Raw genomic sequence first — 26,502 nt, 5'->3', positions numbered from 1 at the left:
ACACAAGAAAAACATCTGGAACTGATACAAATAAAAATTTATTCAAATTATTATTTATTTCTGACTTATTAATTTCTTTTTTTCAAAAATTTCATAAAAAGCAAGGAGAAAGTGCTCCAAATGTAAAAAATCTTTTTTTTATAAATGATCAACAATCAAGAGAATATAATAATAATGAAAGTAATAAAGAAATATTTGATGCAGAAAGAGTCTGTGATCCATTTTATTATTTTTTTTAATAACTGTCTTATGTTGGTTTAATTATTTAATTAATTATTTAATTTATAATTTGTAAAATGTTTTTTTTAAAATTTCCAAATTATAAAATAAAATAAAGATAAACATTTAAGAGGATGCTGGAGTGGAAGCCGAACTCCGACGCGAAAGCGCCATCATTTCGATGGTACTAAAAAAGAAATGACATTATCGGCGTAGCCTACGGACCTATGCCGCGTAGGTCCGTGTGTACGCATTTGTTTGTAGTGGTAACTCACTACATTGACGTGTGGTCTGTGTACGTGTGATCGGATAGTTTGTAAACAAACGATGCTTGCGCTTGTTTCCTCGATTGAAATTTCGTCGCAAGGTTGCAATATAATGTCCGAGAAGACATAGGCGTATACAAGGTGTCAAATAAATATGAATTAAATATGACAAAATAATAAAATACATATAATACTATATATATCACTGAAGAAAAATGTCATATATTTTTCTTATTTTTATCCTTATGTAATAAATACAAAATAGCTAATTAATCAATTAATTAATATATACATATACACATATATTGAATAAATAGTTATCCCTATTTTGTATTTTATATGATAATGGCTGAAATAATGAGAGTATATATCAATTCGGTCATTATATAAAATATAAAATAAAGATAATTATATTTAATATGTATATGTATGTATTGAATAATTAATTAACTTATTTATTTATTTTGTATTAATTACATAAAAATAAAAATAGAGAAAGCATATAATATTTTTTTCCAATTAGATATATAGTATTATATATATATTTTTCAAATAAAATATTTTATCATATCTAATTTATATCTATTAGATACTTTGTATAAGTCTATTTCGTCTCGTATGTACATCACACAGCCATACGATAGAATTTCAATTGCGAGAAAAAAGGTGAAATAACTTTATAAATTATGCGATAAAACATTAAAAGACCACACTTGTAGTAAATAACAAACTTAGAAATATGTATTTATTAAAAATTGTCAGCTCACGATAGATCGCCTCTGACAATATTTCTTACAATTTGCCAGCTCATGAATTAATCGTCTTTGGCTCTGTTTTTTCTAAACTGTCAGCTGACGTTAGATCGCTTCTGACTGTATTTATTAAAAATTGTCAGCTTACGATAGATCGTCTCTGACAATATTTCTTACAATTTGCCAGCTCACGAATAAATCGTCTTTGGCTCTGTTTTTTCTAAACTGTCAGTTGACGTTAGATCGCCTCTGACTGTATTTATTAAAAATTGTCAGCTGACGTTAGATCGCCTCTGACTGTATTTATTAAAAATTATCAGCTGACGTTAGATCGCCTCTGACTGTATTTATTAAAAATTGTCAGCTCACGATAGATCGTCTTTGACAATATTTTTTACAATTTGCCAGCTCACGAATAAATCGTCTTTGGCTCTGTTTTTTCTAAACTGTCAGTTGACGTTAGATCGCCTCTGACTGTATTTATTAAAAATTGTCAGCTGACGTTAGATCGCCTCTGACTGTATTTATTAAAAATTATCAGCTGACGTTAGATCGCCTCTGACTGTATTTATTAAAAATTGTCAGCTCACGATAGATCGTCTCTGACAATATTTTTTACAATTTGTCAGCTGACGAATAAATTGTCTTTGGCTCTTTTTTTTCTAAAAAAAATGTCACCACTACAAACATATTTGTTTGTAGTGGTGACACACTACACCGACGTGCGGTTACGTCATCTGCGCGTCAGATGTTTTGTAAACAATGCTCGCGTTTTTTTCTTCGACTGAAATTTCGTAATAAGGCTACAATTTTATGTACAAAATGAAATAGGCATACACCAGATGTCTGATAAATTAAAAAAACTAGTACAGTAAAAATTAATATATTTGACATACATGTAATACTTTAGACTATATATATTATATATAATAAATAATACGCTTTTCTTATTTTTACCCTTATGTAATTTATATAAAATTAACAAATTATTGTATATTGAATGTTCATATATTGTTATATTTATTTTGTACTTTATATAATTGATTAATGGATAATACATTTCTTGTCGTATTTTATATACAGGGTGTCTGGCAATAATCGCCCCACCGGTCATATACAGGTAGAGGAGGTCAAATCGAGTAGAAAAGTCCTTTACCATTTTTTAATTTTCATAATAAGTACTGAGTAATTAACGAAAAAAGATCGGCGAATCCACGCGAGTAAAGCGCGCGCGGTGAGAAGGACGTCCCACTGCTACGCGATCACTAGGACACAAGGATCTAGCGTTACGCGCCGCTCGTATGTTGCCATTCTCATTTGTAGAGCGCTCCTCCCAACGCTTCATCGCGCGCCTAGTGATCGCATAGCAGTGGGATGTCCTTCTCACCGCGCGCGCTTTACTCGCGCGGATTCGCCGATCTTTTTTCGTTAATTACTCAGTACTTATTATGAAAATTAAAAAATGGTAAAGGACTTTTCTACTCGATTTGACCTCCTCTACCTGTATATGACCGGTGGGGCGATTATTGCCAGACACCCTGTATATACACACAAAGTGTATTAAAAGTTCCGGAACAGTAAAATATGTCGAAACAAACTTATTTTAGAGAAAAATGTTTGATACAAAAGTTGTAGGATTTAAAATGTACTATATACTGATATTATCAGTTTGATCTTGAATGGAGGCACTTCGGAGATTGAAAGGTCATCTTCACTTTTTGAAATAGAACTATCCTAATTTTGTTGTACAAATCGATTCCTTGCAATATTCGGCGAAAAATGTTATAGAAATAGTATAGCCGAAATTTGAATAGTTTACGAGATATTTTATACTTTAATTTGACATCATTTTATAAAAACTATAAAATATCTATAATAATTTTTCAATTATCTTACCTTGACACTTTCATGCACAAAATAATGAGAGGAATCGACAGATGTAAAAAAAACACATCGTTGTCTTAAAAAAAAAATATGTTGTCAAAATGATCAATCATATATTTTTCTTAAAAATAACTATGTCTTTTACATCTATCAATTCCTTTCATTATTTTGTGCATAAAAGTGTTGAAGTAAGATAATTAAAAAATAAATATTACGAGATGTTTTACAGTTTATGTAAAATTATGTGAAATAAAAGTATAAAATATCTCGTAAAGTATTAAATTTTCGGCTATACTATTAGGTCCTTGAATAAGTTCTCGCTGTTTCTTAAAAGATGGCGTAGCGGCACTCTGTGCATGGAATTTCGTACGGAAACGCATCAGCTAAGTAGTACTATATGTAACCTCAAATTCTAGTAGATACAGTTTACCACAGTGTCAACCACGTGTTTAATTACCTATTGCGAAAATGTCTACTTTTGTGCCAAATAAAGTGTTTTTGCGGGGAATTTTATTGCACTGCTTTATTCAAAAGAAATCTGCAGCTGAAGCACACAGAATTCTTGTTGAAACATATGGTGACAATGCTCTGTCGAATACGACATGCAGAGACTGGTTTAGGCGCTTTAAAAATAATGACTTTGACCTTGAAGATAAAGAACGTTCTGGAGCACCGACAAAGTTTGAAGACGAAGAAACCTAATGAAACTATCACGGGAGCTCGCTATCGACTTCAGATGATGCGTTTGAGTCGAGCTCTAAAAGAAAAGCGGCCACTATACGGGCAGAGACACGACAAAGTCATTTTGTTACATGACAATGCTCGGCCACATGTGGCAAAACCAGTCAAAACTTACCTGGAAACGCTTCAATGGGAAGTTCTACCTCACCCGCCGTATTCACCGGACATAGCCCCCTCGGATTACCACTTGTTTCGGTCGATGGCGCATGGTTTGAGCGAGCAGCGCTTCCATTCTTTCGAAGAAACCGAAAAATGGGTCGATTCATGGATTGCGTCAAAAGATGAATCGTTTTTTCGACGGGGGATTCAATTACTGCCAGAAAGATGGGAGAAAGTGGTCTCTAATGATGGACAATACTTTGAGTAAAGTTATTGTAAGCCTTATATTTTAAATTAATGTTTTTTTTTAACAAAAAAAACAGCGAGAACTTATTCAAGGTCCTAATACTTCTATAACTTTTTACGCCGAATATTGCAAGAAATCGATTTGTATTTCAAAATTAGGGTACTTTCATTGAAGAAAATGAACATCACCTTGAAATCTCCGAAGCGTCTCCAATCAAGATTAAACTGATAAGATCAGTATATAGTACATTTTAAATCGTACAACTTTTGTATCAAACATTTTTCTTCATAATAATTTTTTTTCGACATATTTTACCGTTCCGGAACTTTTGGCACACTCTGTATATATATATACTGAATACATATGATTGAATATTATAATATGTATTATTGTTTCAGTCATTATTTTATAAAATCTTTAATAAGGATAAATGTATATGAAATAGGTGTGTGTGTGCATGCTTTAATAAATTAACTATTTTATTTATTTATTTTTTATTTTTTATTCATTACATAAGGAGAAAAAGGAAAGAATAGCTTTCTTTTTTACTTTAACGTACAGTATTATATATATATATATATATATATATATATATATATATATATATATATATACACCGTATACATATGTATATACCATATGTTTAATTGAAATTAATAAACTTAAAAAAGAAAGCCATTCTTTTCTGTTTTTTCTTATGTATACATACTTTATATATGTATACACCGTATACATATGTATATACCATATGTTTAATTGAAATTAATAAACTTAAAAAAGAAAGCCATTCTTTTCTGTTTTTTCTTATGTATACATACTTTATATATGTATACACCGTATACATATGTATATACCATATGTTTAATTCAAATTAATAAACTTAAAAAAGAAAGCCATTCTTTTCTGTTTTTTCTTATGTAACGAATACAAAATAAAAAAATAAGTAATTTAATAGTTAATTTATTAATTATAACATACACACACCTGTTTCATATACATTTATCTTTATTTAAGATTTTATAAAATAATGACTGAAACAATTAATACATATTGTAATATTCAATGTGTATTTAATATATATATACAACATTAAAACAAATGTATTAAATAATCTTAATCGTTATTGTATAATGTACAAAATAAAGATAATGAAATGTTTCATATATGTACATTAAATATACAATAATTAACTAATTGAGTATTAATTACATACGGATACAAATAAGGAAAGCATATGACATTTATTACATGTAATATAGTCTATAATATTATATGTATGTCAAGTATATTTTCATTTTTACTTTGCTACTTTTTATCACAATTTATTAGACATCTGGTATCATGCCGATTTCGTTTGGTATATTAAATTGCAGTTTTATGACGGAATTTCGATCGAAAAAAGTACAAATATCTGTTAACAATTTACACCATAACACAGATCAATGTAGTAAACGAAAGAAAACGTTATAACAAATTGCCAGCTCACGTTACATCGTCTCTGGCTTTATTTGTATTTTTTTATTATTATTATTAATTAAAATAATATAGAATGGGCCCCATCCGCCGCCCATTCTTGTGAGACGCAACCATTATTCTTATTCTTCGTCTCTCCGATTTTGCACACCAACTGTGTAAATAATAAAGCATTTTTTAAGTGTGGAAAAGCACAGATCGAATATTATCGATATTACATTAAAAAATGCTACTTTTTAAACTATATTGCTTTTTTTGAATGCCATGTTGCGGAAATCACTTATTGTGAAGGAAAAAGCGACAGCTTGTTCTTTTCTATTATATTCATTAAATGACGTCTCATGCGCTGAACGTCATTAGAATATTTTTCTTCACAAGGATTTTTTCCTAAAACTACAGCTGTTGCGAAAGCAGCTGCATAAATTCCGCAACTTGTGCTGTCCGGTTGTGATTGAACTTTTGGAAATGTTATATCGCTCACGTTTATCGTTGGATAACGTTTGCGAATATAATCTTTCTCTTTTTCTGCCAATTTGTCGTATGTACAGTTAGGTAAACTGTCATACACGTGCAGTTTGGAGCCATAAAAAAAAATGCATCGCCAGTGATCAGTACAATTGCCTCCAATTATTTGTAAACTGTTATCGCTATCACTGGCTGTTATTAGTTCAGGAAATTGCAAATACTGAACGCTTTGCGTTTCGAAACAAGAAGTTTTTCTAACGATGCGTAAGAATGTGTCTAACGATTCATCGTTTAGTTGGTTCTGTACAGGCAAAACATTGTTTCTCACCAAAGAAAGAGGAACAATTGTATCATCTAGAACTTTCTTACGTTTTGCTATTTCATCTTTAGTCAGATTTTTTCTCTTTGTATAACTGACAAAGATACAATCGCTATCTTGCTCTGCATTCAGATCAGCAGTAACATTTGTCGCGTCTGTTAGCAAAATGTTCCGTTGTAATTCTTTCTTAGCTTGTACAATATTTGTCTCTTGTACTTTGTTATTTTCTTGCACACTTAATTTGTGACTAACTTTCTTTTTAGATGCTTTTTCTTGAGCATCCACAATATATTGTGGATTTCTAATAGGCATATGTCTGTTATGCCGACTGTCTAAGATTTCTGGCAATATACACTCGTAGTAGAAGCGTGTTAAGATAGGTACCATTTCTTTTTCCCAAAAGACATTGTCTCTATTAACACGCACGGTTTTTAAACTTTTTGGGGTCCATATAACGAAAATGCAATAATTGCGTTGCGTTATGTTCAACTGCCCCTGAACTTGATAAAAGAATCGATGATTTCGATTCATTTTATCAATATTTTTTTTGTCAAATATGCCTTTTAATTGAGGCAATGTTTGTACAGCTTCATCAGCTGTTAAATTTTCAGCTGATGGAGGACATTTAATCTCCACCAGTCCATCTTCATCGATAAGTCCATCGGGAGAAGCACCCAAGCATGGATTTTCATAATCAATGAACAATCCGCATAGTGCAATTTTTTTATTCAATTTTGCAGCTAATTCTATTCTGGCGATTTCCTCTTTCTCGCGACCATATTTCATGGCTACAGTGTCAATGTGTGGAGGATACAAAATGCTTTTTACAGTTGTTGCACAAGACGTTGTTGGTCTCATGCGACATACGGTTCCAAAATTGGATGCTGTTAGCATTTCACGTCTCAATGAATGCCATAGTTCACAATCACTTTGGCCTCTTGTCTCTAATTCTATTTCTTGCTCTTTTCCGCATTTTCCGCAAACTTTTCCATATGATTTTCTTCTAATTGTTGATAAACGTTAGGCGGAAGATCTGGCTTTTGTGATTGCGGGCCATAATAACAATCTGTTCCTGGCTCTCGTTTGAATTTTTTTGATCTGCCATGCATTTCTCGAGATTCTTTGGTTCTCGAAATTTTTATTTGTCGTCGCTTTTCTAAATTCTCAACGACTGGAGGGACATTCTTACACATGTTTTCATACATTTGCGTAAGAACTTGTTCAGTATTATACTGCACAACAGCTCCCGCAATTCTAGCATTGTAAGAACCACGTAGGCCGAAATTTATGCGCTTTCCACCTATTGTTTTGCAGATTATTGAATTAAACGATTCTGCAGGATTGTTTGTTAAATTTAACAACAAACTATCGGAATAAGCGCTCAAGTACGTAACAGCACTTTCAATTTTCTGATATAAACCGTGAAATTTCAAATACGGCACATAATTTTGCATTTTCTCACGGTTTTCTTCGCATATACGGCCGCGTTCTTTGCATCTTTTATGCTCACCAAAAATATGGCTAGGAATGTTCAAAATATCTTTTTGTAATTCCGTAGCCTTGCTATGATGAGGTATATTTTCTTCCCTTCGTAAAGTGGCTGCCTCTACCACTTCTTTCCGTATTTTTAAAATGTTGTTTCCTACAACTTTTCATAGCTGTACAAAGCCACGTTTTCTATGCTGTTTTGGCTGTGCTGTCTCTGCAACAGTTTTCAGCTTTTTGGACAAGTTGCGAAGCAAATGATTGCTGCATTCTATTTTTCGTACAGTCACTTTTTGTTCGCGATATGGCGCATTATTTTTAATGGACTGATATACGCTGCTGTCGCCATCAGCAATAACAGTTCTATAGATCAGTCCATGCATTTCAAGGCTATTTTTAAAACCTTCTGCAATGGCGTCGCTTTCCATTCTTGTAGAGCTAGCGTTGCGGTCAAAATTTTTATAGCATTTATGGCTATGTGGCTCATGACCGATTCGCTCCGCCATATCACACACCGTACAAAATTTATTGCGGATGCCAATAAAGAGAACTTTCCTTGTGCGATATCCAATTATGGCACCAACACCAGACAGTGAATCATAGGTGTTGCCATATGATCTCTTCATCCAACTACCATCCGCTACAACGGTTATATACGGAATGCCATTTATAGTTTCATTCCTCTCGAGAGCAAGTTGTTTTTCGAGTTCGCCTGCCATTTTCATACTTTCCATGGCTATTTTTTGAAAATCATCGACTACATTTTCTCGATATTTGATATAAGTCTTTTCAGACATACAAGGGATATTTATACCCGCACAGAATTCTTCCAGTTGGGCATAACCATTCCCAATTGTTATAGTTGTAGCTACAGCAGCTTTATTGAAATCCAGTTTATTAGGTTCTGAAGGTTCTGACCATATGTTGGCTTCATAGTTGCACATTTGGCACTTGAAGAACAACTGCGTTAGTAATCCACGGCGACGGGAATTTACAAGTTTCCAATCTTTAAATTGGCACTCAATTCCTCGTGCATGATCATCAAATACTCTGTGGATCTCATTCCACATAAAAGAAAGGTCGACAATGCAACGACTTTCGGGCATGTTTTCTTGGATACGATTCGTATCCAGATGACCCTTTTCGATAACCAAACTGTTATCATCGTTATATTCGACATTTTTATTGTACTTACTTATTTCTTCTTCATTTTGCTGCTTTGTTGTCTCACTTCTTTCCTCGAATTGCGCATTTCGCACTTCTGTTTGCAGCATTTGACGCCTGCAAAAATAATCAATAAATATATGCACATTACATTTATTTTATATATATACAGGACGTTCTATTTTAAACGACGACTTCAAATATCTCTTGAACAATGCATTTTAAAGACAAATGTTTCAGACAAAAGTTGTAGGGTTTCAAAAAAGACAAAAAGAATGAAACAAAATATTTCTAGATAAAGACATTTCATATATTTGGAGGGCAATTTAATTTTTTGAAATGGAATTACTGTAATTGTCTTATGTCAATAGATTGTAACATTCTGCATAAAAGTATTATGATAAGATTATCGAAAAGTAAATATTTTACGAGATATTTTGTATTTTATATCCAAATATATCAGATTAAGATATAAAATATCTCGTAAAATATTTACTTTTCGATAATCTTATCATAATACTTTTATGCAGAATGTTACAAGGAATCTATTGACATAAGACAATTAAAGTAATTCCATTTCAAAAAATTAAGTTGCCCTCCAAATCTATGAAATGTCTTTATCTAGAAATATTTTGTTTCATTCTTTTTATGTCTTTTTTGAAACCCTACAACTTTTGTCTGAAACATTCGTCTTTAAAATACATTTGTTTAAGAAATATTTGAAGTTCTCATTTAAAATAGGACACCCTATATATATATATATATATGCTCCTACTAATATACTTTATTAAATTGACATAACATGAAAATTTTAAAATTTGTACGTTATAAATAAAAGCAATCCTTTGTTATTTTTCCTTACTTATAACTTAACTATATTTTACCTATATCTGTAATCGGATAGACATTTATAATTTATAATTTATTATTGTAAGTTATCAGACCCTGTAAACTGACAGCCTGAGACTTTACATTATTTAAATATTGCCAGCCCACGTTAGATCGCCTCTGGCTACATTAATTACAAATTGCCAGCCCACGTTAGATCGCCTCTGGCTACATTATTTAAATATTGCCAGCCCACGTTAGATCGCCTCTGGCTACATTAATTACAAATTGCCAGCCCACGTTAGATCGCCTCTGGCTATATTATTTAAATATTGCCAGCCCACGTTAGATCGCCTCTGGCTACATTAATTACAAATTGCCAGCCCACGTTAGATCGCCTCTGGCTATATTATTTAAATATTGCCAGCCCACGTTAGATCGCCTCTGGCTACATTTATTACAAATTGCCAGCCCACGTTTTATTCGTCTCTAGTTTTTAGGTATTACAGACATAACTAATAAATATATATTTATATATTTTAGTATGTAATTTTGAATTTGTAAAAATAAATAACAAAGGATCGCTTTCTTATGTTACATAGCATTACTTTTGCAGTTAATATAACATGCAATACATAAAATGTAAAAAATATTAACAATAAAAAAATTAAAGAAACAAAAATGACAACTCAAAATTTATGTTCAATTTATGTCAAATGAATCACAATTGAGGGCCCGGATTGAAGAATTCGCCTAGTGCTCGAAATCCTGTAAAGGTATTGTCCAAACGTCTCAGAGCATGAAAATTGTGAAAGTCGCAAAATTAATTTTTTTAAATATAGGCTTGTAGAGAATGGCGAGACGGAACTTTTTTCTATTTCCAGTTTTTTTGATTGATGCCTATTTTTAATAATAAAAATAAAAAACTGAAAAATTTTTATCCTCAAATTCAATAAGATTTCAAGATATAAATCGTCGTAATTTAGCCAAATTTTGTTAAAATTGTTTGAAATTTGGTATACACATGCAGTATAGTCTAGCGATGCCTATAAAACAATAAAGAAGCTGAAAATCGCCTATTGTTTAATAATAATTAATTGCAAATTGAGGCCAGTCAGTAATAACGTTTTTTTAGTTTCGCCGACAAAAAGTATCGAGGGAACTTAAAATTTTAAACAACTTCCAATGAGACATTTGTTCCTCATTATTGAAGGAAGGCTTCTCGAAATTTTCAGATCGATTCATAGAAAATTTGCGGAAATATGCATTTTATAAAAAAACATGCGACGCCGCCAATGATAGCTCCGTGAGCGCTGAACACCAGCAGGCAGCGTACTCGCCGTTCGGCTTTCCAGGACTCGATTTTATTATGATTTTTTAATGGTTATACATTTCAACAATCGCCCACTCCCCACGAAATATCGAAATAAACTATTATTAATACGGGTCTTTAATTAAATACTTTTATTATTATTATTTCAAAATATTTCACATACACTCCACAGACGCGGTCTCTAGGACGATAGTAATTTAACAAATAACAATAGTTGAAGTTTTAAAAAATCATTATAAAATCGAGTCCTGGAAAGCCGAACGGTGAGTACGCTGCCTGATGGTGCTTAGCGCTCACGGAGCTATCATTGGCGGCGTCGCATGTTTTTTTATAAAATGCATATTTCCACAAATTTTCTATGAATCGATCTGAAAATTTCCAGAAACCTTCCTTCAATAATGAGGAAGAAATGTCTCACTGGAGGTTGTTTAAAATTTCAAGTTTCCTCGATACTTTTTATCGGCGAAACTAAAAAAACGTGATTACTGACTGGCCTCAATTTGCAATTAATTATTATCAAACAATAGGTGATTTTTAGCTTCTTTATTGTTTTGTAGGCATCGCCAGACTATACTGCATGCGTATACCAAATTTCAAACAATTTTAACAAAATTTGGCCAAATTACGACGATTTATATCTTAAAATCTTATTGAATTTGGGGATAAAAATTTTTCAGTTTTTTATTTTTATTATTAAAAATAGGCATTGAACAAAAAAACTGCAAATAGAAAAAAGTTCCGTCTCGTCATTCTCTACAAGCCTATATTTAAAAAAATTAATTTTGCGACTTTTACAATTTTCATGCTCTGAGACGTTTGGATAATACCTTTACAGGATTTCGAGCACTAGGCGAGTTCTTCGATCCGGGCCCTCAATTATAGATTCATACAAAGTGTAAAAAAAATGGGAATTCCAGAATATCTTGAAAAAGATAAGTTTTATAAAAAAATGTTTCAGATAAAAATTATAGAGTTCAAAAAGATTTATTAATTGATCTTATCAGTTTCACCTTCGATGAAGGCGTTTTCGGTAATTTGAAGGTCATCTTCATTTTTTAAAATGGTATTACCCTAATTTTTATTTTAATACATCGATTCCTCGCTATATTTGTTGTAAAATTTTATAAGAATAGGATGGCAAATAATTGAACAGCTTACGAGATATTTAACACTTTAATTTGACATAATATTACATAAATTATGAAACATCTCATTAATTATTCATTTTTCAATAATCTTACCTTAACATTTTTATGCACTAATTAATGAGAAGAATCAATTGGTGTGAAAAAAACATGGTAAATAATAATATTTTAGTTACATATTTTTTCTTAAAAACAACTATATGTTTTTTTAACACCAATTCATTTCTGTCATTATTTTGTACATTAAAGTGTTAAAGTAAGATAATTGAAAAATTAATATTTAACGAAATCTTTCATAGTTTATGTAACATAATGTAAAATAAAAGTGTAAAATATCTCGTAAACTGTACAATTTTTTGCCATCCTACTGTTATAAAATTTTACGGTGAATATAGCGAAGAACCGATTTCAACAAAAAAATTAGAATGGTACCGTTTAAAAAAATAAAGATGATCTTCAAATCTCCGAAGTGCTTCCTCCCAAGGTAAAACTGATAAAATTAGTAAATACATCTTTTGAAACCCTATAATTTTAATGTAAAATATTTTTGTATTAAACATTTTCCAAGATATTCTGGGCTTCCCACCTATTTTATACACCTTGTATACATACAAGATGATTCAAGTAACACGGATCACAGCTCTTTTCTAAGGCAAGATAGAAAGAAATAAGAAAGGAAAATCTTTCATTTGTAGTATGATGTTCAATAAAATGTTTTTTAAAAAGTGCGCTCGTGCAGTTGCAGTTGCATTTATTTCTTAAAAGGCATCGAATGCAGCAATTGCAGTTAGACTATGTAAATAAATGAAAAGTAAGTGAATAATTACTTATTAATTTAATATTATTTCAATATAATAATATAATAATATTTCATAAAACATTCAATATAAATAAAATATAATAATACTATAAAAAAAATTAAAGAAGATAAAAAAGAATAAATTGAATACAAATGATGTAATTTTTTTTTTCTCTATAATAACTTTCTATCTGGACTTAGAAAAAAAGCTAACTTGTTTGAAGTACTACAATAAATCTGTACAATAATAAAAGATAAAAGAAAATAAAATAATAAAGTGTAATAATATAAAAAAGTAATTATAATTAATTATAATAATTTATTTCTTTTTATATTGCTTTTTTATTATATTGCATTTTTATTTATTTTTTACAGATTTTTTTTAGTAATTGAGACAAGTTAGCTTTTTTTGTACGTTGAAGAAGTGTAGAAAGTTATAATGAAGGAAAAAAAAATTACATTATTTGTATTCAATTTATTCTTTTTTACCTTCTTTAATTTTTTTATAGTATTATTATATTTTATTTATATTGAAGTTTTATGAAAAATAATTATATTATTATATTGAAATAATATTAAATTAATAAGTAATTATTCACTTACTTTTCATTTATTTACATAGTCTAACTGCAATTGCTGCATTCGATGCCTTTTAAGAAATAAATGCAATTGCAACTGCACGAGCGCACTTTTTTAAGAAAATATTATTGAACATGGTAAAAATATTTTTGAATCATACTCAAAATGAAAGATTTTTCTCTTATTTCTTTCTATATTACTTTAGAAAAAAGCTGTACAAGAAATAAATTAATTATAATTAATAAAAATTATTTATTTATAGTGGATTTCGGAATCGTCGCGGTTGTTAGTGAAAAGAATTTATTTCATATTCAAATTATTAGTCTATATACAGACAATGTAATGTACATCGATCTCACATTTTGATTCTCTGTTGTGAGAGCTATGTACTTAATTTTTTTATACTGTAAATATCTGAATTGTAAGATCAATGTACACTATAGTGTCTCTATAGATTAATAATTTCAATATGAAATAAATAAATCCTTTCGCACTAACAACCGCTACTATTCTTCAACCCATGATTTTATATTACTGAAACCGTGTGAGCTTCGGCGGACGCGGAGTAGCTCGCCGGAATCCAGGTTCGGTCGGTTGGGGGTATGTCAAATAAACCAAATGCTCGTTTATAACAAAATAATGAAACAGCGTTTATTGAGAAAGATGTTGATACGATTTGTTTCGAATGATCTGCTTCAATGCTCGTGTGTACATGTGAAGCGTGTGCGAAGCGAATTTGAAAGAACATATAAGTAGCGTGAGATAAATGCGAAGTATCGTTACTGGTAAAATAATTATTTGAGCAACGGTGGAATAATTATTTTAAAGCGGCGCAAAATAGAAGCGAAAGCAACGTGAAAATAAATGCGAGGTATCGGCAAAAATGAAATAATTATTCGAGCGGCGGTGAAATAAATCTGGAGTATCGGCAACGGCGTAACAGTCATTTAAACGGACGGCGAGATACTCATTAAAGCGGCGTAAAATAAATGCGAAGTATACGTGAAAATAAATCTGGAGTATCGGTAACGGTGTAACAGTCGTTTAAGAAAACGGCGACGTAATTCGTTGAAGCGGCGTGAAATAAATCTGGAGAATCGGTAACGGTGTAACAGTTATTTAAACGGACGGCGAGATACTTATTAAAGCGGCGTAAAATAAGTCTGGGGTACCGGCAACAGTGAGACAATTGTTTAAGCAGCGGTGAATTGATCATTAGAGTTTGACGTGAGGCGTCTTGGTGCGATCAGAGAGAGCGCAAGCGCGGGCGATCGGGTCGCAACGGTTGGTACAACGCAACGCTCGTCGGTGAGTGCGTTCGTGACGGTATCGCGAGTCCGTTCGATCGTAGATCGTGACGGGTCGCTTGACGGCGCGGATTGGTCGACGCGGTTTGCTCGCTGGATTCTGCGGATGAATCCCTGGTGCGCTGCAACGCGGAATTAGGACCATGACGTCGAGTAAGCTCGACGGGAGTACGAGGATGCTCGTACGAAGGTGGAGTTTAGAACGGCGACCTGGCTAGGTACGCGGGAATGCCCGCAATACGAAGTTCGGTGGCCTAGAGGAGCTAAGTACGCTCAGCGGGTATACGAATAGATTCGTATGCGGGAATCAAGCATACCGAGGACGCTCGGCGGTACACGAGGATACTCGTGTGCTGGAACAGGTATAAAGAAAAACCGAGTATGCTCGGTTGAGGACTACGAGGACACTCGTAGAGGGATGTTCGCTGTCGATCAGCGAACGGAGTCTGGTGAGAAGACGTTCAGCCGGGCCTCTTTTATACCCGGCTGGCGGCCGAATGATTTCGAATCGGCAAGCATCGGCGGTTTCGGCGGCGAGTCCCCCACAAAACGGAATTTCGGAACGGTCGGGTGTGGGGGATTTTCGGCGGTTGACCGCCGCTGTTTTTGATAGGAAATTTATCGGCGCGCGATGCGCCCTTGGTGGGCTACGGACGATGGACGGTCCGTAGCCGTAACGATGCAGCGGGCTGCATCGTTACATTACTTTCTATTTATTTCTGTTTATAAATTCATAAAAAAATAGAAATATTAAGACAAAATCTGTAGTTTTAAATTTTGTCACTGTTCTTAAAATACCATGTAGTAGCAATTCTCAATTATATATAGAACACACAAAATATAGAAGAAAAAATTAAAGCACAGAAAATAGCATCTCGTGCCGCAAGCATACTTAATACATTTTAATAATTAATAATTAAAATAGAAATAAGAAATATGAATTTCTAAACAGAAATAAATAGAAAGAATAATATCATCAAATGAGATATTCCTCAACTGATGAAAAATAGTTACTAACCTTTTTCGCCATCCTTTTTTCAATGACATTCGCGAACGAAAAAGAGGCAATATTTGCATGGAATTTTTTCTTCCCATCTTCTTTCTTCTTTCCTTCTTCTTTTCCTATCTTCTTTCTTCTTTTCCTATCTTTTTTCTTCTAACACTTTCACTCGCACTATATACTGATATTACGCGGTATCAATAACAATAACAGTATTCCCGCTAAATTTACTGTCAGCTGTAGTGCTCAGTAATGTACGTAACTCTGTGCGACTCCTGGTTATGCGAATAAAGTATAAGTCATAATCTGTATAAAGTTTTGTTACAATATTTTTTATTATTTTAAAGTAAGTAATGTTAAGTAATTCTATACGAATAAATTTTTCAAAATATTAGTGGTAACAAAATTTCATAGAAAACTAGAGATAAAAATAAAAGCATTTTCTATTTTTATATTTAGTTTATACTTTTATTGTTACAATGTGCAAAATAATATAAAAGTATAAAAAATATTCATATTTTCTTATAGCGCATTTCAGAAATGCATATACTGCTATCATATGCTTTTATTAATGTTTTATTTTATTTTTTTAATTGCATTAATATTTTGAAAAATGTACACGCTGTGAATTATCTATATTTGTTTACTTATTTTAAAATAATAAAATTTCCAAAAAAGTAAAAAAAATATTTATCAGAAAAATAAATACGGTGGAACGAAATGCAATCGCACGTCTATGAAATCCCGTAAGATAAGAAAGTGATGAAAAAGTGATGAAAAAGTGACAAGGAAAGAAAGTGACCTCTCCTACTCAACAGCTGAAAATCGGCAAGAATCACTCTTCTGTTAGCTGTGCGACACGTGACCACGCGACCACGCGACCACGCGACATTAGAAGATGGGAAGAATAAGTAAGTATCCTTATTTTAATTTGATGATAACCGGTTAATATATTATTATAGTTTACATATCGTATTACGATGCGTTAACTGTAATAATGTATTAACTGGTTTCATTATTAATATATATAAAAAAAATTTTTATTTGCAGGCAAAAGTGAAGGCGCCGTACCGTCCCCCTCCCCCACGGTAACAAGGACGGGAATGTCGACGAGAGCGGCGATGGTACCGTCGTCGTCCAGCTCGAGAGCGGCGCCGGCACCGTCGTCGTTCAGCTCGAGAGCGGCGACGGCACCGTCGTCGTCCAGCTCGAGAGCGGCGACGGTACCATCGTCGTTCAGAAGAAAGAAAATAGAATTGTCGCCGCCGCCGCCGCCGTCGCCGCCGCCGTCGCCGCCGCCGCCGCCATCGCCGCCGCCATCTCCGCTGCCACCGCCGCCACCACCGCCGCGACCAGCATCATTGCCGAATCGATTCAGACCGCAAAAAAACGTAAGTAATAACTAAATAAAATATATTAAGATAGAAATCGCATGTGCATGTATGGTGCGTGTAATGTGCATGGATGTATGATAATTGTAATGACGATGTAGCGAACGAATGAGAGAGAGAGAGAGAGAGAGAGAGAGAGAGAGAGAGAGAGAGAGAGAGAGATGTAAAAGAAAAAAAGAATCTAAATGTGAATGTATGTATTGCATGTGTGTATGTGGTACGTGTAATATGAGTGTAAGGCAACGATTTTTTAATAATTTTTATTATTAATTTAAAATGTTATGTTATGTTTTAGCGATTAAATGAAGCAGTGCGGCGGGCCATTAATAAAGAGCGGAGACGCAATAGAACAAAACCACCATTGCCCATGGCCCCGATGGTTTTTTATGCGACTCCTCCGCTGCCGCCTCAACCACTGCCGCCTCAACCACTGCCGCCTCAACCACTGCCGCTTCAACCACTGCCGCCTTATTCTGTTCAATTTATGCCGGGATATATGTCCGGAGGGATGCAATACCAAAATATTGCATCTTATCCGGGATTTTATTCCGGCATAAATCCTGGTTATTATTATAGATAAATTGGTAAGTTTTGTTTTGATTGATATTATGAAATAATGTATAAATTTAATGTCATATTTAATACATATTTTTGTTTTCAGTTTAAAACCAAGGATGGAGCCTAACCAAGGATGTGGAGCCTAACCAAGATAAAAATAAAAATAAAATAAAATAAAATAAAATACAATATACAATATATAATAATACAATATAAAATAAAATAAATATAATATAATAATTATTTACAATATTTTCTTTTTTATGTGACCCAGTCCTCTTCTCGGAGATAACTTCTCTCCTTCTCTCGCTGCATCATCGTTACACTCATATTACATGCATCACACATACGCACACGCAATACATACATTCACATATAGATTCTCTTTTTCTCTTACATCTCTCTCTATTTCTCTCTCTCTCTCTCTCTCTCTCTCTCTCTCTCTCTCTCTCTCTCTCACTGCATCATTGAAACTTACACTCATATTACACGCACCACATATACGCATACACAATACATTCACATTTGGATTTTTTTTCTTTTCTCTCTCTCTCTTTCTTTCTCTCTGTCTCTCGCTCGCTATATCATCGTTACTTATACTTACCATACATACACGCACATTGCACGCATCACACATGCACACGCAATTCTTGTACGTATATGTAATGCGTGTAACATGAGTGTAACGATGATGCGGAGAGAGAGAGAGAGAGAGAGAGAGAGAGAGAGAGAGAGAGAGAGAGAGAGAGAGAAAGAGAGAGAGAGAGAGAGAGAGAGAGAAAAGAATCTAAGTATGAATGTATTGTGTATGCGTATGTGTGGTGCGTGTATATATTCGCATATTATTGTATAGCGCCTCTTTGATATTATCCTGGAACTAATCTTCTGTTATTTTTTCATCTGTTATACCGATATTGGACGCACACGTATGTAAAAATAGTCGGACAAGGTTATTTTTTACATTAGACTTTTCAGCCCAATTTTAATGGTTCCATAACATTCTATTCTGCAGTCCGCAATTCGGGCTGCTCTTATTCAGCGTCTTAAAACTGTTAAACTTTTATAAAAAACGAAAATAAATAGCTCTATACAATATGTTATCCTAAGAGCAGAATAGAAATTAATGAATAGAAACAAATTTTGTTATTAATTCTTTTTTTTCCAAATAAAGTTGACCAGCCCGAATTCCGTTTTTGTGTACACTTTACTCCTGCAAAAGGATTTACAATTCTATGCAACCAATAAAAAAATATTCTTGTTCGAAAAAATATAATGTCCGGCCGGTAACTCCAGCATCCCCTTAAAAAAATAATATTATTAGTGTATTATTGTTTTTTTTTTATTATAAATGTTAATCAATTGTTTTGAATTGAAATAATAACTTGTTTATTTTAAACGACCTCAAAAGAGTATACACCGTTTTATTATATTACAATAAAGATAAATACTTTTGGCCAGTTTTTTTAAATTCTGGACCACTGTGCGACGCGTTGCATCACATCGGCTGTTACGTTATAACAAACCTTCTTCACATTTTTTTCCACAAGCAGATGAAAAATGATATAATTCTTACTTTACATCCTATTATCCTACACTCCAAAATCGTATGTTATTATCGATTATTATCTTGCACTCATTGTAAAATTAATATTCATTCCTTTGAATTTTATGAAATATTTAGCAATATTTAGATCAGTTCTCAAGTAACACAGTCTGGCTATATTTGCTGCGACAACAAAAATGTAGTTAGTATAACGTTCTGCCAGCCTTAATTACAGCTATTTGGCAGCAAATGTTATTTTGCTAAACTTTAAACTGCAAAAGCGCTGTGACAACTAATAAAAAAGTCAAAATGCAGCCACAGCTATTTTAACTGTATTAATAGCTGTAAAGTCGCTGTGACAGCTATCAGAAAAACCAAAACTAGCCGCAGCCATTTTAACTGCATTAATTGGTATGAAGTTGCTGTGATAGCAATAATAAAAGCCAAAATCCAGCTACAGCTATTTTAGCTGTATTAATAGCTATAAAATTGCTGTGGCAGCTATCAAAAAAACCAAAATTAGCCGCAACCATTTTAACTGCATTAATTGGTATAAAGTCGCTGTGACAGCAATAACAAAAGACAAAATTCAGCCACAGCTATTTCAGCTGTATTAATTGATATAAAGTCGCTGTAACAGCAATAACAAAAGCCAAAATTCAACCACAGCTGTATGAATAGTTGTAAAAGTATTATGATAACTATAAAGAAAAGTCAAAACCTCAGCCATTTTATTACTTTTGGGATTAAAAAGTGAATAGGTGACAAGTTTTCAAAATAAAAAGAAGACTATTGACCGACTTGCAAAAGTTTAGAAAATTTGGGAAGGTTATTATGCACGTACACCGTAAATTGTTACCACGCATGCGCATGGATAGTAGCTAAAATATAGCCAAAATAACTGTAATCTGGCTGTAATTTGTATGTCACAGCAAAAGCAGAGTAACGTGACTATCAGTTTTATATTAAATTTAGCATGTATCAGCGATGGTCAAGCGGATTTATGCGTTCATTTATGCGGCTCTAATATTAATACTTAAGGCTCTTGGTAGCCGTAGCCGTACTTAAGGCTCCCGTAGCCGTGAACTCCGCGTTGACAGTGGCGACATAATTGTGGTAGGAATAAAAACCCAGTCGAATTTACCCAGTCGATTTATCGTATAAGTGAATAGTGTAACAGTTTGACCTAATCAATTGATTCGATAAAAGTAAATTACTGAATAACATACAAAATGCTAATTTATAATTTAAAAATTTGTTTACAAAAAAATAAACGCGATAAACACAGAATATATTGTCACGTCCCGGCGCGGTGGCGGTAACACCAGTAGTGTTCGAACCTTTACGCGAGACTCAATCGGTAAGATTCACGAACCAATGAAAAAGTAAAAGATCAGAAAAGAACGTGAAACACAAATGTTGTGTTTAATATAAAAATCGTAACCAAAATCCCTTTCTAATGGATAGCGAATTTGAATGAGAGATCGTAAGGGAAGCAGAATCGCATTGATATTTTGTTGTTCCTTAGGCGAATAGCGTGTATGAACGACAATTAGGACCGTATTCTAATGAATAATAAATTCAAATAGTAAATCGTAAAGGAAAACAGTATCGCATCGATATTTTGTTGCGACTCTGCAAAACAACGTGTATAGTAATAATTAGGACCGTATTTTAATAAATAGTTAATTTAAATAAAGACGAATAATGAATCCGAGTAAGACCACAAGAAAATGAATATGACAATAATACAACAACGTAGTAAGAAATAGTAATCAACCATTGTGACTGACGTGTAATTATTTAAGTTTTATTATCACGCAGTTGAAATGAAAGAATCGCCTAATACCATTAGAATGCATTAAATATATGTTGACCGAAAATTTAAGAGAGTAACATTGGGTCTCGCTGATCATAAAAACTTTCTCCGTTTTCAGCGAGATTTTGCATATAATTAAGGTACCTGTCTTCGCATTCGTGACACTCGGAAATTGGTTGAATCAACGCGAGTTAGCGATGGCAAATAATGCAATGTAATCTTGGGCGGCGACGCCCGACGGATGCGTAATGCCTATCATTTAAAACTACGAATAAACTTTTATATTCAATCGGCTCGCTAGCGATGCATTCGTTGCAAAGACGCTCTTTTGCCGTAGGATTCACGAAGCTGGTTTCACGAACGCAACTAGTTAAGGAGTACCTATAAAGATATTCCAATCGAGGCGACCGAGAAGCGTAACGTTTCCCCACACACATATTAATTATTTAGGGTTTGATTAATCAGACGGTTGATTTAATAAGCTGGTTATAACTAACGTACGTATTCCCGGGCCTCCGCCAAGTAGCACGCTGATAGGATCGGGAAGATTAACAACACTTCGTCCTTCTCGAGTTAATTGATTTGTTAGGCTTATAAAATGATTGAGACACGTGAGACAGTGACGCACTGGAAAAGGTTGAGATACGTTCTGGCCACAAACACGACACTTTGCTAATGGAACTACAGAACCGATATTCAAATGATGTCCGAGGACGTGCTCGAAATCATTGCGCGTTGGTTCTGATAAATCGTGATAACAATTGAGGCACAATATTGTGCCAGTATTTCTATTCAAGCACGCGTTATCCAAGATACAGTCCACGAAACGATAATTACAATTCGAGTCTGGGCGCGAAGATGTTACTTCGGTATCTGGCATTTTCTCTTGCTCAGATTTGAACTTTAAACCTTCCCATGCAAATGAATTTGGAACGGACTCACCGGTGTCGACTTGTATGGTACCTGAAGCCAGTAATAACTCAATCTAATCGTAAGGCGCCCGATCGGTTCCAGGATCGATCTTCCAATAGCAGACTGATAGTCGTGTAGAGATGAATCTTCAGATGCGTCATTGTTGCTGGTTATCTTGCGGTCGAGGAATCACTGCACTAGAGTTATTTCGTCGCGACACATCTTTACCTTTTATTGTTCGTTGGAATTTAAGGATTGCACGCTAAGTTGGAATAATGTTTAAGGATTTGAAATTAAAGATAAAATTCTCAATGCAACCAAATAAATGTAATTATAAATGAAAATAAGAGTACATTGTTTAATAAATGAAATTACACTCAAATGAACTTATAAAATAAGAATTCTTACGAACATATAAGCACTTATGTTCTAGAAATGGAACGCGCAGTTCGCGGATTAAGTACTTGAACGTATAAAATTGATAAACCGAACTTAAACTAACCGTACTGAACTAGGACGAAACTAGAACTAGAATTAGACCGAGACTGAGTCAGAATTGAAACTGCGACTGCAAAAACTAACAACTTGACCGAAACTGACTCTCTGACTGAATATTGACGGCTTACTGAAAAATTGAATACTGGCTGACTCGGCGGCCTCGCAGGGCCCGTATTTATACTCCTTTGGATCTTCAGAGACAAAGGTTTGTCCTATGCAATAGGACCGCACGTGGATGTAATCTCGCTTTTGAATATCGAATGTTCGAGGCATGGTTTATATAAAACTGCAGGCGATATCCGGACCTAAGTTTTGAGAGTGACGACAGATAATTTACAGTCGTACGCTCTGAAACGCAACAAGGGGTTAACGTTACGCGAAAGGTTTCGTGTTGCGCCTTTCTGGCAACATGTGTCGGGCGCTATTGATACAGCGAGCGATAATTCCAAGAGGTGATAAACTAGAAAGTTTAAAACAAAAATTTACGAGTGGAAATCTACTCGCTAAAATATGGGGACGTTACAATATATAGCTTAGTACTGTTACCGACACGTCCATATGACAGAAATTCTTATGCAGCGTCTTAGGTGAAGAATCGATGAACTATTAGGCGTGAAAAAATGACATGTTGACTACCCAATTTATTCTTGCGTGCCATTTCGTTAATATTCGTTAAATGTTAGTGCTGTGACATGTGACGTGTTCATGAAACCTGTAAAATTATCCGAAAACTAAGATTAGCAGGGAAAGCACAACGTAGAAGGAATATTTTCTACTCATACAAACAGCTGTCAACCGTGTGTTTCCTCGCATAATTAGGCTTCGTTTCACGGTTGATTTAACGATTGTTTATAACCTGTCAAGGAAAAAGCATAGTTTTCGGACAATTTTACAGGTGTCTTAAAGCGATCCAGAGTGTTACTTTGTTATTGTAAATTATCATTTTATTTAGAAATGGCACGCAAGAATTCTCGGCGTGTCATTTCTCGTTTCTGACGTCACGAATCTAATATGGCTGCGGTGACTACCCAGGAGCCTTAAAGATCTATGTGTAGTTCTGTAATCAGTCTCTTATGAATTTGCGTCCGCGCTTGTATACTTATAATATACTTTATAAATTGTAATAATTTGTAATGATTAATTAATCTTTAAATTTGATCTAAGTTTAGTGAGGCGAATGTTCTGGGATGTCATAGGTTCAATGCCAGTTGAAGCAAAAATTTAAAAAAATAAAAAAAAAAATATTTCTACGTAATTTTACTGCCACTGCTGTAATGTGGCTATGACAACTTTTTTACGGTAAAATAATTGTGCAGCCAAATGGCTACGTTATAGTTTTTAAAGCCTAAAAATGTTGTCTTATTTTTGCTGCTACAATTTTGTCAAAACGTTACAATGACGTTGTGGCAGTAGTTGTGCTAGACAAAAATGCTACGGTTTAAGCTACAACAACGTTATTGCAAACATTTTGAAACTTCATGTGCTTGTTGTAATGTGGCTATGACAATTTTTTTATAGCAAAATAGTTGTGCAGCCAAATAGCTGCGATATCGTTTTCAAAGCCTAAAAATGTTGTCTCACTTTTGTTGCTACAACTTTGTCAAAACGACACAATGACGTTGTGGCAGTAGCTGTGCTAGACAAAAATGCTGCGGTTTAAATTGCGACAACATTATCGCAGACATTTTAAAGTTTCATGTGTTACTTGGGTTATAACAGCATCATTAGTATCAAAATCTTTTTTAATAATTGGTACTTATTTATAATAATAATATAAAAAACCGTAAGAATTAGAAGCATTTATTTAAACAATGATGCAAAAGACCATAAGAACTAGAAGGTTGTCAGAGTATAAAAATTGTTATTATAAATTATTATGTAAAAATTGCAACTTCAATAATCGCGCTTCTAGTTATTATTGCTTTTTGTATTGTTATTCGTCTTTAAAGAATTATATTATTATATTATTATATATTATATTATTAATATTTATATTATATTATTTATATTTATTTAGTATTACTCCCAGGCATTGTATTATAAAAAATGCTAGTGCATTTATATTATAGAATACAATGTTTACATGTTAAATTTTTAAGAGTAACCATTTTCTGGCATCATTCTATATATAAACTGTGTTAACGATCGAGCTTCGCGCTGCGTGCGTTATGTCGTTTTTATAATTTCTTTCTTTCGTCATATATTTCTATAATTTTGTCTTTATAATTCGTTATCGTATACGTTGTAACAAATTCACATTAACGGGCAGAATATGACCACGTTTAGCGTTCGCCGCGGAAAACCATGCCTCGGAAAACAATCTCGAGTGAGCCGCTGCTATTGTTTCTATTTTTACTTCTAACAGCGAAGGCCACGAGAGAAGCGTTGAAAAGACGAAAATTTCAAAATCATCAGAGATAGCGTTCCCCTCTCTGGCGCTTGAGTTTAGATCTGCACGAATCATCATCGATCATCTGGCCCTCTCTCCGATGTGAAAAAGGCGGTCGCAAGCCGATCAACCGGACAGGCGTTTCACTCGGTCATTTTTGCAAAACCAGAAGCTTTCTTCAATTCCGAGTGAGAAGACGCTTCAAGTCGCTGAGTGCTAGTAATTAGTTTTCTCATTTTTCGTCTCAAGCGTACGAAAGCTTAGTTTCGGGCTTCGAAATCAGCTGTTTCTCGAATCTTTTCCTTTTTTGCGAGATTTAGACGCTTGTCGCGTGAACGTAATCGACGGGCTTAATCGCCAGCGAACTTTTGTTAATTTCGTTTGATTAATTATTGACAATAAAGTGCATTATTCTGCAAGTATCATCGCTCTACAAACATTTATCGCGCTCATACGAGTTGATCCGTTTCCCCGCGTCTGCGGGTCCTCACTTTTCGCTCACTTAATTCCATTTAGCTCTCTTTCTCTCGCTCGGTTGCCGGTTCGTGCGACCGCCAGCGTTCTCTCTCCTTCTCGTTCCTTTCGCTGCTCGCTCCGTTCTTTCCTTGCCGCCAATCTTACCCTTCGCTCTCTCTGAGCGCACCCGGCACCTCTCTGTTCCGATCGGAGTCTCATTTCGATCGCGAACAAACTGATACTTAACTAACGTACATAATATCACTAATATGTTGAAATTAATATTTTTTTATTCTGTAAAAAGCAAAATAAATACAATAATAATACTATTTTTACTATTTAATTCTTTTGTATTTTATATAATTTATCTATTGTATTTTATATAATTAAAATTATTAAATTATTTAATCACGCATATAAGTTTTATTACAATATCGTTTTTATTTTCAGCTAAACGATGTTTAAACGTTTATCGAAGTCAAGGCGTCATAGCGCTGATGATGTTGCTCTCTCCCTGTCGAGTTCCGAGGTTCCGCTGAACGAATTGTCGAAGATTTCAATGCCATGCAACAGCAATCAAGATTTGAGCACCAGCAGTCTGATCAAAATCTCTAGAACAAAGTACATGCGAAGAAGCTGTGGCGATGCGACCGCTATGCAGACATTGCTCGAAATAAAACAAGGCAACGAGCGAGACGTCCTCGAGACTGATTATCAAACGGTTACAGCCGTGCCTGTTTACATCGTTGAGCACGATCCAGAAAAACGAGGTAATCCCGAATAAACATTAGGACATTCTATGTACGTCCTATGTATATACATATATGTATA

The 26,502-nt window shown here is 33.7% G+C and overlaps 1 protein-coding gene, 1 long non-coding RNA gene and 1 pseudogene across 2 annotated transcripts in view; 2 read left to right on the top strand and 1 right to left on the bottom strand.

Moving 5' to 3' along the window:
- Positions 1–19,134, top strand: part of LOC136997621 (uncharacterized) — a 33,685-nt gene extending 14,551 nt beyond the window's left edge. The window contains exon 2 of the long non-coding RNA XR_010888273.1: positions 18,908–19,134. This is a non-coding gene — a long non-coding RNA (uncharacterized lncRNA). The remainder of the gene's footprint in view (positions 1–18,907) is intronic.
- Positions 5,861–9,168, bottom strand: LOC136998078 (uncharacterized; annotated as a pseudogene).
- LOC136997620 (uncharacterized) lies at positions 14,580–18,189 on the top strand. The gene is made up of 2 exons (XM_067348495.1): positions 14,580–17,496; positions 17,792–18,189. The coding sequence occupies exons 1-2, from the start codon at positions 17,209–17,211 to the stop codon at positions 18,074–18,076; spliced, it is 573 nt and encodes a 190-aa protein (XP_067204596.1). The 5' UTR covers positions 14,580–17,208; the 3' UTR covers positions 18,077–18,189.
- Positions 19,135–26,502: the final 7,368 nt, after the last annotated feature.

This window comes from Linepithema humile, chromosome 2 (genome assembly GCF_040581485.1).
Source record: "Linepithema humile isolate Giens D197 chromosome 2, Lhum_UNIL_v1.0, whole genome shotgun sequence".
NCBI classification, from domain to species: Eukaryota; Metazoa; Arthropoda; class Insecta; order Hymenoptera; family Formicidae; genus Linepithema; species Linepithema humile.
This window is presented reverse-complemented; position numbering and strand designations above follow the sequence as displayed.

Coding starts and splice junctions, on each gene's coding strand:
- LOC136997620 (XM_067348495.1), top strand. CDS start 17,209: ATGTCGACGAGAGCGGCGATGGTACCGTCGTCGTCCAGCTCGAGAGCG. Junction 17,497..17,791: donor GATTCAGACCGCAAAAAAAC/GTAAGTAATAAC, acceptor GTTATGTTTTAG/CGATTAAATGAAGCAGTGCG.